This window comes from Ptychodera flava, chromosome 21 (genome assembly GCF_041260155.1).
Source record: "Ptychodera flava strain L36383 chromosome 21, AS_Pfla_20210202, whole genome shotgun sequence".
Lineage (NCBI taxonomy): Eukaryota > Metazoa > Hemichordata > Enteropneusta > Ptychoderidae > Ptychodera > Ptychodera flava.
Genome location: NC_091948.1, coordinates 2,989,088 through 3,009,380, shown reverse-complemented (window position 1 = coordinate 3,009,380; position 20,293 = coordinate 2,989,088). Strand labels below are relative to the sequence as shown.

General features: G+C 37.4%; 1 protein-coding gene across 6 annotated transcripts in view; it reads left to right on the top strand.

Moving 5' to 3' along the window:
• The window catches only part of LOC139121098 (S phase cyclin A-associated protein in the endoplasmic reticulum-like), an 84,654-nt gene that overhangs the window by 26,490 nt on the left and 37,871 nt on the right, over positions 1-20,293 (top strand). For all 6 annotated transcript variants that reach the window (XM_070685726.1, XM_070685725.1, XM_070685728.1 and 3 more), the window contains 4 exons: positions 28-281; positions 847-993; positions 1,429-1,669; positions 2,955-3,107. In XM_070685726.1, coding sequence (XP_070541827.1) covers positions 28-281; positions 847-993; positions 1,429-1,669; positions 2,955-3,107 — 795 coding nt within the window. The remainder of the gene's footprint in view (positions 1-27; positions 282-846; positions 994-1,428; positions 1,670-2,954; positions 3,108-20,293) is intronic.

Sequence of the window (20,293 nt, the reverse complement as noted above, 5' to 3'; positions counted from 1 at the left end):
CTTGCTACCATCACTCTATGCTTACAGCTACTCATCCCAGAACAGGGTAATCCAAGGATGGGTGGCGTAGCAGCACAGGCAGAAAGTGCTACGCTACCACATGATCAGGTTGCAGCAGGTCTTATGCAGCTCATATCCAGCGTTCTCAGCTGTGTGTCAAAGAACATCCCGTCCATCATTAGCAGGGCTGGCAGCAGTACTAGTGTCAACATTTCACCCACCGCTGGCAAAGTTCCCAGCCAGGCGGACACCTTACAACAGTGGGGACTTGACATTGTCAGGTAAATGAACGCAGTCTCACATTTTAGGTCCATTTAACGCTATTTCGTTGTATTGAAGTCCAACTGTGTTGTAGGAAAAATCTGGGTGGAACTAAAATTAAGTGATAAAAGGGTTTAGCCAATTTGTCAGTTCTTTATTTTAGAATGTGATCTCATGTAGAACCAGTAATGACAAGTTTTATTCCATACAGGATACTGATGTAAATCTTTGGTCAAAAATTAGTAAATCAAAGAAGTTTGAAACATGATCATCAAAACCTTGAAATAGGTGTAGTTCGATTAATATGAAAATTTCATCACACTTTGCTGTAAATAAAACCAGAGTCTGGTCCCATTGTCATTTCAAGACGTAACAAATTTTCTTTGACAATTTTTCACAAGGTATGAAAACTCATCAAACAAATTCATCAACTGTATCTAAAATGGCATATTCATCCAAGTTGGTATATAAGGCAGGTACCAAACATGATTTTGATGACGATAAAATTTTGCTTTCTCAAGTAATACAATGCAGTATTGCTACTGTGTTGATTTTTTTCTACATTGTTGTTATTTGATATTTCAGCTATCTTGTTTGTGTGGGTGTAGTGGATAAGCTAACCTGCTACTTCCAAAATGTTCATGGCCCAGTGGATGAAGATGCCAAGGCAGCGGAATTCTTAGAGAACTGTCTTGGTCTCTTGGTGTCAATGACCCGATTCATCACAACCAGGTAAATAAATCGTCTCCTCTTCTCAAAATAAATATACAACTGTAGATGAACAAGAATCTGAAAAGGATGAGAAATAAAAAACTAGAAATGCCATGTTTCAAATCCTTGCGACAGAATTCTCCATTTGTCAAAGTGTGTGAATTCTAGCCATAACAATGCCCAATGACAAGTACAAAATGCTGTATCGAAAGCTCTGAAAACAGCTACACAATTGCAATGAATACAAACCATATTTACCTTTACAGCATAGATCTGTGCACAGACTTTCATAATTTAGTTTGTGGGGTTTATTTGTCTTGGTGTGTTTATATTTCAATGAAATGATAGAAGCCAGTGTGTTTATCAGTGTTCCCCTGTGCCAACGCTTGTGAGGACATACATCTGAAGTCTTATGCTCCAGCTGCCATTCAAAGTTTCGTTTTTTCCCCCTTTCAGATCTATCAGTGTTTTTGACATCAACAAGAAGGAAGACACAACGCAGCTGATGGTGACACTGAAATCCACGCAGTTTGCTGGCATCATATCAATGCTCTACGGAATCTTGCTGCATGGGGGCGCTCCTTCCAGAAAGGGCAGCATTGTTCCGCCAGAACTGCCAGAGCACACCCTCCGCGTGGTCAACACTGGCCTTAGAATGATGAACACGTTTGCAGTCATTGATCTTAAGATGTTGCAGGTACGGTTAACTTACACCATGGCTTCCATTAGGGTAGTATGCGCCTTGAAAGTGAAAGACTTAAAACTTTTGCTCAAACTTTCCCAAATGACACTTTCAACCATTCTCTTACCACATCAACAATAAAAATCAGGGGTCACCTTGCAAAGTTTGGAACTAGCTAAACAAATTGCCCAACGTTTTGCAACTTTTGACATTCAAAATGGCCACCATCCCTGGGTTCACTCTATGGGGGAAAATTAAATTTTGGATTTCCGAAAAACTAAGATGGTGAAATTTTTCTTTCTCCAAGAGCTTTAAAATGAGCCCCCACAAGTGGTAGATCAGAAAAGAATTGTAAAAATTTGAGAGTACAAATATCTGTCCCCTAGGTGAGTTCTACCTTAAATGGAAAAAAGACGAGAATATTTTTTCTTTGATTTCTCAGGTTTTCTAAGTTCCTCAGGCCAACACAACAGCTCATTATGTATTTGTGTTTTGAATTATCATGTTAAAGAAAATGTGATACCTTTTTTATTATATTGTAAAAAGTTTGCAGTGCTTTTGTGCTGTTCATACAAACTTTTTGTGTCTATTTTAGTAGTCTGTAATTTAGGTGTGGATGTTTTGTTAAATAACTTACATTTCCAAGTGACAGTGAAGTTTGAATATTCTCCAGCGGATTGGACAGAACTAGATCCAAAGACTTTTTATCTCCTAAATTGCATTAGAATACAATGAACAAATGGACATCTTCATACATAAAGAAAAAATAATTTTATTAGACGCTGTTTGGGGGCGCACTTTGACCCTTCGTTGTTGAGTTTCTCAGTTAACTGTGTCAAGCTACCTCACTGAGGGCAGCAGATTTGTTTGCTCTGAACACTGGCTGTCTAGTATCCATTTCCATTAACAGTATTGCTGATTCTCTAATGCACTTTCCACTAAGTAATGCTTTTAAGTTGGCCTTATCTGTATCCATAAATAATTTTCCAGAGCACTGCTTTTTTACACTTTCCAAAGAACAATCCTGTCATTTTGTGGGCACGGCTTTTGTGCCTAGGAATACCATTTTTGTTCTCCTTCACTGAGAGAGAGACAGACAGACAGACAGAGTGAAAAAAACAAAACTCAGCCTACATAACTTGTGGAATTTGGTAAAGTCAATGTCAAGGTAAATTAGCCATTGCTGTGTGTTTGTGATGCTATCAGTGAATTCATTTTTTAAAGAAAAGCATTTACCTTAGCCTTAGAGCTGTCTAATTCTTACTCTTTGTTGCGTGTGTGTGCGTACATTATTTTGCAGAGTGTGTTAGGGGAAGAGGGCATCTCCTTAGAGTTTCGCCATATAGCAACGTATCTGATATGGTACTGTTCGCACTGGACCCAAAATGAGGAACTCTGCCACGAAGTCATGCTCATTGTTGGCTATTTCACCGTCCTTGACCATGACAACCAGGTGTGTTGTGTCTTGCTTTTACAATTTTTGTTAATTACCCACGTCCAATGTTTTCAAAGCAGTCACCTTGAAATATGTCATTGTCCTTTTTTTTTCCTCTGAAAACGATTCTGACTGAAAACAAAATCAATGGATGGAGAAAGTCAATTCTGCTCACAACCTTGATATTCCTGGCAGTGTTTGGGTATTTTTAACCCTGATTTACTGTCCAGAATTATCCATAGGTGAATTGTATCTGTTGCTTAATTTGCCTCCCACTGGCAAAGCCGGTGCAGGAGCACCCTGTGTGTATATTTCAAACATCTGTACATTTCAGAATTTGCAACACAAAAGAACACATTCACCCACGACTTGGCTCCCTTGGAACTCTGACCCAAGGGTCTCCAGCTCCAGTGTTTTCCTGCATGTTTTGTTTTTGTTTTATTTTCTGACCCCTACCTTACCCGGTCGATCGTTCATGATCGTCAAACATTTAGAACAAATCAGTAACATTATTATTTCCAGCCAAAATAAAATGCTCTTTGGTGAACTAATGTATTTGTAAATGGGATCAGATGGCTTTTAGAATGCTCTCACAGAAAATCTAGTTTACAAAAAAAAGGGTAATTTTTTTGACTGCATTCAGTAACTGTAACCAGAACATTTAATACACATGTCAAAAGACCAGCTTGTTTGCATGAGTTTCATGTGTATGTCCGCATTATTCCAATCGTGTTTGTATTACAACATTTCCAGAGTGTCAGGTTTCGTCCAGGATGGCTCAAATTTCTGATAAATCTGTCTCTTTAATTTTCAGCTTTCATACCAGTCAAAATTCGAAGGTTTTTTCATCAAAATTTGCATTGATTACCATGCGATGCCATATTTTAGGCTCTTTGTTGACATGTCTCCAAGTGTGTGTGATTTTCAAAAAATAAAAGTTATGGAAATAAATTCGCAGAACCACAATGTAGCAGACATGAATATTACAGAATATTTACCATGGATTTCATATCCATCTGTTGATGTGGTCCTGCGTATAATAGAATCACTCTTCACTCCCTTCAGTTCAATCATCAGCTGTCAAAATACGTCTATTTCACAGCAGATTTTTCATATTTTTCTCATCGGAGGACGACATTTCATAACATCAGCATGTGAGAATGACGGCCCCTCACTTGATATGTGATTTGTGTTTTTAATTCAGATCTCCTCTTGTGTCAGTGAGTTGCTCTTTGAAACATGTTTGAGAAACAATGAGTGGGGGAAAATTTAGCCAGAGTTGGCATGTCCGTGAGACTTCACTGTGTTGCTCAAATGTTAATGATCTCAGTGAACAAAGTCTCTCACATTTACGTTCAGGTGAATTCATTATAAGCTGACTAGCACTAAAATTTCCAAACACATGTGAGAAAAGGGAATTTTATCACCAAACGGTGATTTTTTTGTGGCTGTGAAAAATCTGAAATTTCGATGTGCGCAGGCATTGTGAAAAGACAAAAATCATAAATTTCATGTGAAACAGTGACAGGTTGAAAGAAATAAAAAAACTGGTTTATTTAATGAAAAAAAGCTTGCCATCTTCAAATATGTACTCTATAATTAAGTTGTGTTTACTCAAGCAATAGACAGTTCATTAATGCGGCTCGCTGCTGCTTGAGTGTGTAAATGCTTTGTGATTTTTCGACTTTCATGGCCGGGTGTTTACTTTTGAATTTGACGAGCATAATTGATGGGCTGTCAGTGGTGAAACCCCCCTAAGTCAGACAGCTGATGAATAAGTGTGTCCCTTCATTATCTTAGAATGATGAGCCATGTACTAACCCATGTTTTCCTTCATTTAAAACATTATATTACACGAAGGCCAGGGGTGACCATAATCAAAACGCATTAAATGGAAGTCAATTATACTAAAGGAAGGATGAAATTAACGATTATAACTGACAAGTATTGTTAATTTCTTCTCTGCTCGCTCAGAAATATGACGTCAAGTCCGAATGAAATATAGAATGTCCGATGGATGTCAGTCGCAGCGGCAATGAACATGTTGTGGCCAATGGGGTATATTGTGGCATCTGACTCACAAATGGAAACTTCGCCAGTCTGAGTAAAAGCATAGCGTTTGATGTATTAAGATAGTGATGTTTGTTTCAGTGTCTTTTCAATAAATTCTTTCTCATTGCACGGACAGAAAAGGGATGATAGATGGGGAAGGAGTGTGTTGTTGAGAAGGGAAAAAATTGGAACTGCCAATCCAAACATCTCCCTTTTTGTGAGCTTTCTCAATTTCATTGAAAAGGTTGCGAGAAATACGGAGAAATTCGATATTTCATTGTGAAAGTCAGTTCCTGTTCATGGCAGTTGCCACTGTGTGTTTTACAACTGTACATTTCCCCAACTTGTCAGTTTCACAGAATTCTGAAACTGATCGCTGAAAATGACCAGAGTAGTCAAACATTCAACCTGCTCATTGATATTATCCCATTAGTTTTTAATGAATTTCATTGGTGAAAGTCTACACATTGTATTTTAACCCTTTTTTGCAAACCATGTTTGGGTAGCAACCATATTGTAAGCTGTGTCACGCTTGAACCCATATCAACGATAAGAGGTTTGGAAGAGAGAAGAGATAGTGATCATACAGTAAATTTTTTTATTAACATTGAGAGAGCTTTTAACAGAGCTATTTCCATTTGCCTAAATATTTTTACAATCTATATTCCATAATCATGTGAGTCCGTACTGACAAATATTTTTACAATCTGTATCCCATAATCATGTCAGTCCATACTTGCAAATATTTTACAATCTGTATCCCATAATCATGTCAGTCCATACTGACAAATATTTTTACAATCTCTATCCCATAATCATGTGAGTCCATACTGACATATATTTTTACAATCTCTATCCCATAATCATGTGAGTCCATACTAGCAAATATTTTTACAATCTGTATCCCATAATCATGTGAGTCCATACTGACAAATATTTTTACAATCTGTATTCCATAATCATGTGAGTCCATACTGACAAATATTTTTACAATCTGTATCCCATAATCATGTCAGTCCATACTGACAAATATTTTTACAATCTCTATCCCATAATCATGTGAGTCCATACTGACAAATATTTTTACAATCTGTATCCCATAATCATGTCAGTCCATACTGACAAATATTTTTACAATCTCTATCCCATAATCATGTGAGTCCATACTGACAAATATTTTTACAATCTGTATCCCATAATCATGTGAGTCCATACTAGCAAATATTTTTACAATCTGTATCCCATAATCATGTCAGTCCATACTAACAAATATTTTTACAATCTGTATCCCATAATCATGTGAGTCCATACTAACAAATATTTTTACAATCTGTATCCCATAATCATGTGAGTCCATACTAGCAAATATTTTTACAATCTGTATCCCATAATCATGTCAGTCAATACTGACAAATATTTTTACAATCTGTATCCCATAATCATGTCAGTCCATACTAGCAAATATTTTTAATCTGTATTCAATAATCATGTCAGTCCATACTGACAAATATTTTTACAATCTCTATCCCATAATCATGTCAGTCAATACTAGCAAATATTTTACAATCTGTATATATCCCATAATCATGTCAGTCCATACTAGTAAATATTTTTAAAAACTCTATCCCATAATCATGTCAGTCCGTATTAGCAAATATTTTTACAATCTGTATCCCATAATCATGTGAGTCCATATTGATAAATATTTTTACAATCTCTATTCCATAATCATGTGAGTCCACATTGACAAATATTTTTTACAATCTGTATCCCATAATCATGTGAATCCATACTAACAAATATTTTTACAATCTGTATCCCATAATCATGTCAGTCCATACTGACAAATATTTTTACAATCTGTATCCCATAATCATGTGAGTCCATACTAGCAAATATTTTTACAATATGTATCCCATAATCATGTGAGTCCATACTAGCAAATATTTTTTACAATCTGTATCCCATTATCGGTATAATGATAAGTTGCACTGCTAATTCATATTTTGGGAAGTCTGCATGGTTTCATCCTGTTGTGAGAGAGAAAGTACAGGGAAGTGAAATGTATGGAAAAGGGAATAATATGTTTGGACAGATTTAGAGATTATATGTTTTATTTAACAATATTACTGGTAGATTGAAGGAGGAAAAATAATAATTTTTTGATGGGACTGGTGGTTAAATCTTTGATATTTATTTATTCATTTATTTTTATGTATAGATTTGTTTATTTGTTTGCCTTATCTTATGAAATGTGATGTCCTTTTCGGGATGATGTAGTACACAATCAATAACATTGGTTGACTTTTTTTGAATGTCCAGCCAGCGCTGTAATTCTCTTAAAAAAAGAAATCAAGTAGGCAGGCCCAAGAGGAAAGTTCTACGATTATGGTGGGAAAAACATCCTTGATGTGGACCCTAGAGCTGTAGGGAGAGACAAGATATGTGAACAACAAATGTGTGGCGCTATCTATGCCATATGTCGTCTCTTCCATGATATGAAGATTTTTAAAAAATCTGAAGGAAAGAATTGTTTTGATACAAAAGATGAAACAAAAGCAAAGAAGAAGCTGAGGAAAAAAATGTAAACTAGGTTGCCTGACTCTAGCTTGTGTCAGTCCCAGTACCAACCGTTTTTTGTACCATATTTTTTTGATGTCATGGTACTGAGAACAAAGAGATTCTGCTTCAAGTATTTTGCCTCCAAGGCTGGCGTGTGTTCAGTAGAACATAGTTTTTTCCCCCTGAATTATCAGTATTGTTACAAGAGGCCTTGCTGAATTTTTTGTTTTGAAAACAGTAACATCTGCCAGATCGTTTTCTTTGTGCCTTTGTGTACAATCTCTCCTGTTGAGGCAATCTGTAATACTCTTCATATGCACTGATTTTTCATCCAACCCTTGAAAAATCTGAAAGGTAACAAAAAAAGTTGTTGATACCGTTGAAATGAAATATGTCACTGTGCCCCTCTTATTTTATCCGTCAATCCCTCAGTAGTGCGGTTTAGCCATCCTCTTTGTTGATCCTGGCAGAGTTTTATCATCCAAAAGCGCCATTTGATCAGCAGACACTGGGCACACAAGGAGAAGGCAGGTACATATTTCATCAAACAGGTAGCGGCAAGCACTGTGCTAGTCACAAATTGTACAGGCGGTGACCTTTGATCTCCCAGCATGAAATATACGTGTCTCAGTACTCATTAATTTCCAACAAGATCAAACAACATGAAATTAACACCTTGTAAAATATTGAAATAGCTATCTCAACTCATACTGCTTTCCATATAATATGAACCCGGTCTATTAGTTAGGAAATTTTCGTGAAATCAGTTCCAAATAATTCATTGCCATGGATAGACTGTTCACAGCAAGCAGATCATGGTATCTCAACCCGTATAGGTGAAGCAAGATTTGTTTATGTGATGGAAAATTTTTGTCCAATATTAATGTGTTATTGCCCTGTCTCTCTGTAAAGGTCAGATTCTTTCCATATGTTCAAAAATATGGTGCCTCCATTCATTCTGAGATTTCTGTCCCCATTAATTTCTTATCTTGTCTGTGGAAAAAATCGGAAGCTTTATACTTTTTTACAGTGATCTATCCAGCATACGATGCTGTAAAAAATCTTTGTATTTGAAAATTTGTAATCCATGTGCATACTGTCTTATTGCATGTGAAATTTACAAATTGCTTCTCTTTAAAAATATTGAAAATATAGGAGTATTGTCAGTGTTGCTGTTAAAGTCACAAACCATACGACAAAGCATAGCTATTCCATGATTGTCCTCAGCTCACATGTATATGCAAGATGAAAACTTTGAAGTTGGCCCAAGTTTGTCAGTGTCCAGCAATCTTGTGGTTGTTTTGGTCACCCTGTTTTGGTCACTCCTGTTTCCTTGAAAACAAAGGGATATGCCATATCTTGGTTGGTAGAGGCTATATATAGACTTAGCCAGTAGTCTATGGTCAGTTTATGTCCTTGGCAGAATTTCCTAACCATACAGAAAGGATCAGTGTAATATTAAAAACTCACTCCCTTGAAGTCATAAATTCTCCCTGTAATTGGACTTGTGGTGAAAAACAATACTGAACGCTATTTTTATATTTTTCAGTATTTAACGATGCTTGGTTGAATAAAGCAACTCACTCCCTCGAAGTCATAAATTCTCCCTATAATTGGACTTGTGGTGAAAAACAATACTGAACGCTATTTTTATATTTTTCAGTATTTAACGATGCTTGGTTGAATAAAGCTGGTATTTTTTACAATTCTTGTTTACGAGTAAACTTTAATGATCTGTGTAACAGGACTGATGGTTTGTTTTGTGGTGCGGTTTTGTAAACAGAGCAGTGCTTTTAATCCTCATAAAGTGAAAAACTTTGGAGTCGTGATTGTAAATTGAACACTACTAGTCACTAGTTGTGTTGAATGGACATATGTTTTGATACGGTACATGGTGAAATGATCGTCTGGCCAATATGCTTGGAGACAGCGTTGCTGTTAATAACATCTGTACCATGAATGGTGTTGTGTTTCTCAATGTTACATTGACGGTTAACATATTAATTAGTGTGAGTTGCTTCGGATAATATATTATCACTGTTCCAATAGATTGAACAGACAGGCATTATGTCAAACCTGTTGTAACCTGGATAAAATCTAGGAATACCTTTTTAAGGTAGTATGCACCTCGAAAGTGAAAGACTTAAACTTTTGCTCTAACTTTCCTCAAGGGATCTTTCAATCATTCTCTTTCAAAATCAAGAATAAAAATAGGGGTCACCGTGCAAATTTTTGTACTAGAGAAACAAATTACCCAAGATTTACCGATATTTAAAATTCAAAATTGCCGCCATCCCTGTGTTAACTCTATGGAGAAAAATAAAAATTTTCGAATTTCGAAAAACTAAGCCGATGAAAAGTTTTCTTTCACCAAGAGCTTTAAAATGAACCCTCACATGTGGTATATCAGAAGAGAATTGTAAAAGTTTGAGAGTCCGAATGTCTGTCCCCGAGGTGCATTCTACCTTAAGTTCAAAGGGCCAGTAGCTCCAACTTTCTACGATTTTTTCATGTTTGTGTTCACAATGTCAACTACTGTTTCTTATTCTACTCTCCAAAGCATGTTGAAATACACAGTGTTGATCTTGTCAACTCAGTCTGTATATGCGGAAAGTACATTGTTATTGTCCCAAGTGAATTCTGATCCGGACTAGAATTCAAATATAAACAGTAACAGTGCATTTTACATGTATAGTGGCTTTAAATTAACAAGCTTCAACGTCCTTTTTGAGGAAGAACAAAAACTTGCAAATGACTCACAAAACAAAACTAGTGAAATAAAGCATTGAAAGTGACAGTTCCTGGCATTTTAATACTCCTTTCATCACCACATGCACCAAGGGCTTTGACCTAAAACCGATTATTGTCAATGGTGATCTTGGACTTGTTCACAAGTTTTTGGGTGAACATGTTAATATATTGCAATATATCCATGAAAAGTAAACAATAGCCAGCTTGATGTGCATTTCAACAAAACAAATTTCAAATATACCCGAGTAAATAGGAATATGATTTACATCTGCGTATGACAGTGTACACAGAATGAAATCCTTGGAAAGTCAAGTATTAAAACTGACCAATATTTGAAAGGAGCGTTGCAAGGATTGTTATATCCAATCACAATTTGTACTGTTGTGAAATCTTACAAGAAGAGTGTAGGAAGAACCTGCCACAACCATGGCAGCAGTTTGAGAAAATAAAAATGGCATTTCCACCAGTCTCCAATCTTCACACGTTCTATGTTTAAACTACTGACATTTTGACAATGGTGAAGTTGCCTCATCTCTAGTAACACTGACTGAAAAATTGATATGAAATGATAGATATTTGGTATGGTACCTCATGTGAACTACATATTTAGTATCATAACCTGGTTAGCTGAACAATATTTGGTGTGGTAATGCCGCAAACTGCTCTTGTGTAACGATTATTCTCATGCACAAGTGAAATCTTGTCGATACTTGTTTGGATAGTTAAATTCATCTGGCTTTCAAAAGGAAAAAACATTGAAAAATACAATCATGAAACTGATGGCTGCTTAATGGTATCCATGAATAATCAACATTTTATGGTGAAATCATAAACAAAGCAATAAAGTTAACAGCTGAAATCTTTGCATTATCCTCATATCGCTAGTTGAATTTCAAACCAGGGTGGTTAAAACTGGGCAAGTTTATCCAGACTCATTTCAGCGGATGATTCCATTGTGTTGACATTCAGGGGTGTCAGGTACCAGTATCAGGATTAGCCAAGAGGCAATTTTTGGCCAGTCCGTGTAAAAAGGAACACTTTGTGACGAAGATTATAATTTTCTGACTGATCATAATCTGCTTGGACAAATTAAGAAAAATATCACCGGTGCGATTTGAGTCTAAATCCGACACTAATTTCGGTAATTGCACAACGCTGTACTCGCTGCCTAATCCAATGAATTAAACACGAGATTGTGTCCGCTGGAAAATGTTTTGTCGAAAGGTATGGCATTAATTCTTAATTTTGGTTAAAACGTACACACTTATGAAAGCAAAATGTCTCCTCTCCTTGAAAAAAGAAAGTGGCTGTTCCAGTTATTGTCATTCCACCCACTTTATAACTTTTCTGAAGCTGGAGGTTTTTTCACCACTTTTCACATATACAGTGACATTATGACATTCCAGTAATGCTCAAATTATTCCCAGATTATTGCTGATATTTTGAAATAGAATCTGATATCATGGAGATAATTTTGACTGATTAGTTTTTGAGGTTGGCATGGCTATCAAATGTACTAATCTGTTTTTCACAAGTGAAGAGATAGTAACATAAGCTTTATTTTCTTCTAAAAGTGGGCAAATATGCGTATCACTTCTTTTGAGTACCAAATAACTCTTTTCAAGTGACTTTTAACAAAATTGGACAATTTTTCATCCCAGACCTGTTTGGCTCCCTAACTCTCTGTTTACCTGGAGAGATAATACCTGAAATTCACCAAATGTTTTCATAAAGTCTATTTGCAGATGGAGTTTTCACATCCCCGTCAAAATCCACTGTCAAAGCTAGGGTTGCTGTCAAATCAGAGACAACTCGGTCCTGTAAGGGATACCGGGAACCCTGGGTGAATATTGATGTATTAGACTTTTTTACAGTAACATATCCTGTTCAAAATTCAAGGAAATTGTACCTTTTTTTATTATTCTTTGCCTGAGACGGAAGCAACAATTGCTTGAGGGAAAATTATTGGAGGGGTACAGTTTCATGTGATGTAACCACCACCAGCAAAAAACCTAATCAAAAAAGATAAATTTATACCTCGGAAAAGTCAGACACACCACTCAAGCCAGTAAAGTAATACCACCAATTTTGAGTAAAGGGACATTGACATCTTGTAAAATGGTAGAATGTGGCATTTCATAATGGATAAAATAATATGATCCCCCCACAAACCATTGATAATATTGTTCATCCCTCCATTTGGTGCTTGGTATCAGGTCAGAGAGAGAACGATGCATCCGATAACCTTCATGTACGCCACCAATTTTGAGTAAAGGGACATTGACATCTTGTAAAATGGTAGAATGTGGCATTTCATAATGGATAAAATAATATGATCCCCCCACAAACCATTGATAATATTGTTCATCCCTCCATTTGGTGCTTGGTATCAGGTCAGAGAGAGAACGATGCATCCGGATAACCTTCATGTACGGATAACTTTAGTAGAGGAAACTTTGTCTGTTCTACGTATTTCACTTTTCTGTATCAACCACCCAATCTTTGTGTGCTGATCTGGATAAAAAGCAAAGGTTTGAACACCAGGTCTTCAGTGCACTGGTAACGGAAGCCAGATATGAGTAATGTGGGCTGTACTAAAATCAACTTGTTCAGAAGTCTGCTTGTCATTTCAGACAAGGTGGATGAAATAACAAACAGATTTGGATTGGATCATCTAGATATTCTGCATTGCTGTGAAAAGTTGGGGTAAAAAAACTAACCACTTCTACCTGTGTGTTAAGAGCCAAATAGCTGTCTTCACTGAAAGTAATATACCTGACCAAGCTGTGCGAATAGACTATCTATCTCCAGAGTGCAAATGTTTGACTCAATGCAGAATATTCATTACGTAAGGCTACCCTTACAAATGTCGACTCCATTATTGATGACATCACATTTTGCCGTGTATGTGCAAGTGTACGCTGATGTCTTTAATTTCTGCAAGAAATTGTTTGGAGTCTTATAGTTACTATTTTGAAAATGAACCACAACACCAAGGATAGACACACACAGTGATTTGAATGGGTCATGTCAACATACCATTGCTCTTCACTGGTAGAATGCTATAGTAGTTCAGTCATATGACTACTTTTGTATTCAGCTGATAATCAGAGTGGCAATGATGTCTGTAAGTTCATGTATTCAGTGATTCTTATTTTTTATTCAGTTGCTCTTGAACAAGCAGTTTGAGTTTGACTGTCAGAGTTTGACTGTCAGTCAGTTCAATACCCCAGTAAAGGAGGCTTCTATTCATCTACATACTTGCTGTAAGATTTCATTTTTTTTGAGAAATGGCGCACTCTGGTGTAACTTTTGCAACTTCCTGAACAGAACAACTTTACCGCCTTGTACCCAAGCAGGCCCCTGGATATGACCCTTCAAACACCCCCGCGCCCACACCTTACCTATACACAGGGCCAGTCACTAAATTTGTAACCATGGATTAAATTGAATAACAATGTTTAAGGTGTTCAGAATCTATCAAGCTGACCTTCCGATGTGCATTGTATTGTATTTATTAAAAGGGTCATTGATCAGACTGGATCTTGGTAAATTTAAATTTAAAATCCTTACACAGCAAATGTTGTAATAGTCGTAACCTTGACTGTAGTTATTGCAGTACAATATTGTGGTGTCCACGCATAAATGACTTAATTTAAAGAGGCTCCAACTGGCAGGGTGACAGTTGAATAAGATAATTTGCTGTTTTTGTTAAACCTCTCTCTAGCTCGTGCCCGTTTTTTTTCCTCGTGTACAATGCAAATCTGGATCTCCCATGGTTGCATCCATGAAAAAGTGGGCCAAGTCCTTCTCCTTGTTATCTGCTCTGTCTTAGGGTGCCCTTCTAAATGAGGAAATAGAAACTGCTCTTTAGGATAGTGTTGAATTATAACACACCATAGGGTGAACCCAATATTCTGTAATCTTTCTTCCTCATGCATTGACGTTTGTCCAGAACTTTTCGTTGATAAAAAAGACTGGGCAGGCCATCTTGTCTGGTTCATCTGATGCCATACGCACATCTGATGGTGTTTGCAAAGTCTCTGTGCCCCAGGCTGTGATTGACAAATTATCCTGAATTTAGAAATTAAAGGGTGCTTTGTTGATGATGATGATGATCAAGAAGGGCAGAAAAAGAAAATTTAAGGAAGTGTTAAAAAAGATATCCCCAGTACAACATAGCTGAGTTTTCATCTGTTGCCAGTGAGTAACCTCAAAGATATGCTGCATACTTTACCTTGAAATTTCCACATTGTGATACAAATAAGTGCATCAGACCACATGATTGAGCATTTCTGGGTCTTTGCCTTTTAAAGTAATATTACTGACTTATGGATGACGTTTTGGAAATTTGTTATGATAAATGTTTCAAAAATAGTAAAAGGAAATGGTTTCTCTCGGCATTAAGACATCGATTTTGTGGTTTTCAAAACACAAATACATCATTTTCAAAGCACAAATGCATCATTTTGTCAATGGCTTTTTAATGCAAAGCATATTTGAGTTTAACTCAGTCATTTAATGGAATTCTCTGCTTTGCAAACAATTAAGAGCAAGGGGAATACGTTATTTTTATGACAAAAATGGCACATTCGGTCGTTAATTTGGTCTACCATATTTTTCCTCTCTTTTCACTTGCACTGGCTGGACACTGTTAATTGGCAACCAATATGGGACTGTTTACTTCTTTTGTTGCCAACCGTCTTTTTCCAAAGTCTGATGCTCTTTATCACCGTGACACATTTGAAAAACGACCACCCTTGCTGATTGTTAGGGTGTCAGTGTGTGAACTCTGTGTCTCCCCTTTGCGCTCCTCAGGTCTCGCCGAATGAATGCATCAGTCCAGTGAAACCAATATGGCTGGGTACATTTTCATGTAATTTTTCCCGATACCAGGCCGTGCCTGTGTCCATTTCCGCTTTGGAAGAATTGCCGCCCCCACAGATTTAACGTTAAAATTTTTCAGAGTTTGACTTTCCAACAAAGGCTCTGTGTGCATCAGTTGTCAAGGGCTAGCTTGATAAGCAATATGGTACTCTACAAACAAAATATTGAGTAAACCGGCTTTTTGTAACTCTTTTGCACAGAATAAAAAATTATTACCATCTCTTTAGGTGATACCCTGGTGTTTATTTTTACTCAAGTAATTTGCTCAGTTTGTGTAATAAATTGTGGTTCCATAAATGAAAGGTTTTCTTGTTTTGTTTAACATTACAGTTGAAGTCAGTCAGTTTGTCTGACGTTGTTTTACTCTCTTTGGGTATGATATGATGATGTTCGCTGATCTAACGCTGGAACCCATCCAGTCGTTCTGTGCTTTTCCCAGGGTACCGCAATAAATATCCACCAGTGAGACACAAATCCACCCACCTGCAATATTGCTAAATGAAAATGCAAGCGTTTTAATCAGTTTCTATTGATTATGAAGCAGAAATGTCACAAAGTCATAAATGAATTGTGTTTCTCTGTACACCCACAATTGTTGGGGGGCAAGATAAAATTGCACATCTGTGTGTGACGATGGATGGCAGTCAGTGTCCTCTGTACTTTTCACAGCTGCTGCACAGCCCATCCCCTCACTGGTGCAGCACATTTTGAAGTTCCGGAAAAGTATCAGCTTTCATTTTTTGTTCCGTCTTTTACCATATTTTGATTTCAAACAGCCACTTTACCAGAAAATTTTTTTCCCTCGTCATGTCAATATGTCACAGTCAAAACGAGAGAAGACTGCACAATATTGAGACATATTCACCAATATTTAAATTGTCATATTTTTTTGTATGTCAAAAGGACTTTTGACCATGTTGTGCTGATGCCGACATTGTACGCCCATCGGACGTAATCTAATCCCAGTCAGAGCACGGTTAACAATATGGCCAGAATATTGTTGCAGGGGAAAAAAAGAGAGCAACGTGGATCTCTTTTGTCTGTTGTTAAAGATTGATTTGTCAAATATTGTCTACTTTCCCATCTGTTACTAAGCCCCCTCATTTATAACGCTTGGTAACCTTTCGTGGTGCTTTCCAAGCATTTTTTTTTCAAACTCTTTTCAAAGTGACCTTTTCATTTCTGTAAAGTAAACTTGTTGAGATCTGAGCAATTGTGTGGTGTTGAGATCTGAGCAATTGTGTGGATACTGTCTCCAGCCAGTTGTAGCTCTCATACCAGTGTTTGGTCAAACCTATTTCTAGACCGTTTGTCAGGGTTGTTTGGCAGGGTGCCTGAAACTTTTTGTTAATGGCTTCAGGATATATTACAGTTATTGGATATGGAAATTCATATGGTCCCATTGTCAGTGATAATGAAGTGTACAAACATTGCATTGAAATTAAGTTATCGTGAATTGTCCCATAAACAGTCAGCCATATTTTCGGCTGTTTACCTACTGTTCCTCGTCTTTCACACATCTGCACATCAAGTTTCATTTGTGATTGCTCTACTTTTCGGGAATTGTACGTTTGCGTTCCTCACACATGTATTCTGAAAAATCATGGCATGGAACTGTGCTAGGAGAAGTACTGCACTCTTGGGGGTTTGACATGAGCCGTGGCCATTGGTAGATTGCACGAAACATGAGATCACACCTGATGGTGAAATACACCATCAAAGTTTGTGTATGAGATATAGTGAAGGAGTTTAATCCTCTTTTTACCAGGCTCCATAGACAAACCATAGAAATAAATACAACTTGGGAGAAAGGATTAAAATTAAAATTGACAAGTTTGGGTATGGATGGACCAGACCCCTGTCCTTCTTTAATATCAGTGGTGAAACATCAGACTTTATTCTATTCATTTAAATTCTCTGACACTTTGGACAAGTTTCATAATTTCTACAAAGAGTCTCTTTTTCTTGTTATGAGACCTAGATTTCATGATGTGCTTTTTGGAGACACAAATGCTCCACTTATTTATAGTCATCTCATATAGCAAAATGATTTGTTAATGCAATGAAAATGAACAATAGGAAACCGTCATTTTCTCTGTATTTGCTACAAGTGAAACCCAACTACCACCTAGAATACGACATTACTCTGGAAATAGATCAACTAGAAACATATTGTTGTAAATGGATTAAAATACTGCTAACAATAACTGATAATTGAGTACTTCACTGTTACACCTTTGTGACAAGCACTCTAACCCTTTATTAATGTAAACCATAAGACAACCTTAAATGAAAAATAGACCTTCAAAGTTTTATTTTCTGATAATGTGGTTTTTTTGGAAAATCTTGCGAATTTGCAGATGTGAGTCTGAGTTTCCAACTTGGAAGTTCACCTTGCCATGGTTAGATTAGAAACAAAATTGTGAATAACATTATGGATATGTTTCCATTATCCAAAGAAAAAGGCAAAACAGTTCAATTGAATGGATCCTGAACTGTACTTGCATGTATTTTCATTGTTTTCATGTCTTCACAAAGGAAAGGTTATGCATTATTTGTGAAAACCCCCCCCTTTGCACATTTCTTCTCTTCAAACAAGTGCCAGATTGTCTCTGTTAGTAAAACTTTTTTGATTTCATTGATATGCAATTTGCCAATAAAGCCAGCAATCTTGTCAGCTTGAACCAAAAACAACAAACGTTACCATAACTACTGCTATAGTATGTCAGTCAGCAGAATACAACAATACCAAAGAGAATTTGCTACAATGAGCTCAAACACATCTACCAGTGAAAGTCAGTGATACCCAGGAAGGCTTAAAAGTGCATACTTTTACGGGAATAATGGAGAATCTGTAGCTTGATAGTTCAACCTCATACTATTGGATGTTCTAGTGACTTCCATGATTACAGGCAAAACTTGAAGGAAGCTTCCCCCCTCCCCCCCACCCCATCTTTGTGATAATAATATTCATGATTTTAGTCTCCCAAGATGGCTGCCGTTCATAATACATGATTTATACACACCAAAAGTTCATGACCTTGGAGTTGGTCCCTTTAGAAAGTTCCTCCCCCTATGCAGTGATATCTCCCTTCATTCATCTCCAGACTCTGTGTCTGTGACACCAAACCAATCTGATTAAAATCCAGCTGTAGTGATGTGCTCGGTATTTCCGCCCTTACGGTTGTGGTCGTTTACTTCCGCGTGGCCTTGCCTCACTACATCTGAACCTGTGTCATAGCAAATCTTGTTGAACTCACGCACTCACGGCTATCCAATCAGAGCGTCTGTTACGTTAGTCGGACAGCCGTTTGAGGTGGCAAAAGGCGACCTGCGATCGCCTCAAACATCTATGCAATAGATATAACGAGAACCTGTGGTTGGGAATTACCGTCTCACAACATAATTTAGCTCTACTTACCCGAAAATCCAAATCAGTTGCGTGTGCCTGCTAGGCTGAGGACGATGTGGACGCCGACTGCTGAAACGCCATTTTGCATATGTACTACCTCTGCGTGATATGCGTATGTGAGATTGCGCTTAACAGAATGCGTAGCCTAAAGCAATACGCAAGCCGCGTTGTGATTGGTTGAGTAGTTTACTGTGAAATGCGTGAGTTAAACAAGATTTGCTATGACACAGGTTCAGATGTAGTGAGGCGAGGCCACGCGGAATAAACGACCACAACTGTAAGAGCGAAAATACTGAGCACATCACTACAGCTGGATTTTAATCAGATTGACACCAAACCAACGCCACACAACTTTCAAAAAGCCACAGAGTACCTACCACATGTACATTGCATATTATCTGCACTTATAAAAACAAAGGCAAAAACAAGAATTTTTCCGTCACTTATGCTGTAGGATTTTAGATGAATATTTGTTCCAAATGCAAATGATGTCAGCCTATATCAAATTGCTTTCTCTGGGCCATTATTTCAGAACCACGGATGATTTTATCAACTTCCTCCAACATGCTTTTCAGCTGTATGGTTATACAAGCATAGAAGTCAGTTCAAGTGAAATGGTTTCAGAAGAGACAGAGATCATTTTTCATAGTGTTGATTGAATTTTCCACTCGTGAGATTTTGCTTGACTTGGTGTACCATTCATTGAAGCATGTCTTCCAGAGTCTCTTGAAATTCCCCCTTGACGGCTACTTTAAGTGGCTGCAATTACCAAGCCGTGAACAAATATCTGCAAGAGTTCAGTTTACGGAGCGATAGTCATGACTGTGGTGATCTTTGAGACCATTACAAATATCTAGGATGTTCCTTATCTTCCTGTCACTGCACTGCTAATCTGATTTTCCTGACGTGTGGAATTGAAACTTTCTGAGAAAAGTCCGGCATGGATTCAGTGTTACTAGAGTGGTATGGTATGTGATTTATTTCCAAACTGGTCAGAGAAGTGGTTGATGTCCAAACTGGTCAGAGAAGTGGTTGATGTCCAAACTGGTCAGAGAGGTGGTTGATGTCCAAACTGGTCAGAGAAGTGGTTGATGTCCAAACTGGTCAGAGAGGTGGTTGATGTCCAAACTGGTCAGAGAAGTGGTTGATGTCCAAACTGGTCAGAGAAATGGTTGATGTCAAAACTGGTCAGAGAGGTGGTTGATGTCCAAACTGGTCAGAGAAGTGGTTGATGTCCAAACTGGTCAGAGAAGTGGTTGATGTCCAAACTGGTCAGAGAAGTGGTTGATGTCCAAACTGGTCAGAGAAGTGGTTGATGTCCAAACTGGTCAGAGAGGTGGTTGATGTCCAAACTGGTCAGAGAAGTGGTTGATGTCCAAACTGGTCAGAGAAGTGGTTGATGTCCAAACTGGTCAGAGAAGTGGTTGATGTCCAAACTGGTCAGAGAGGTGGTTGATTTCCAAACTGGTCAGAGAAGTGGTTGATGTCCAAACTAGTCAGAGAAGTGGTTGATGTCCAAACTGGTCAGAGAAGTGGTTGA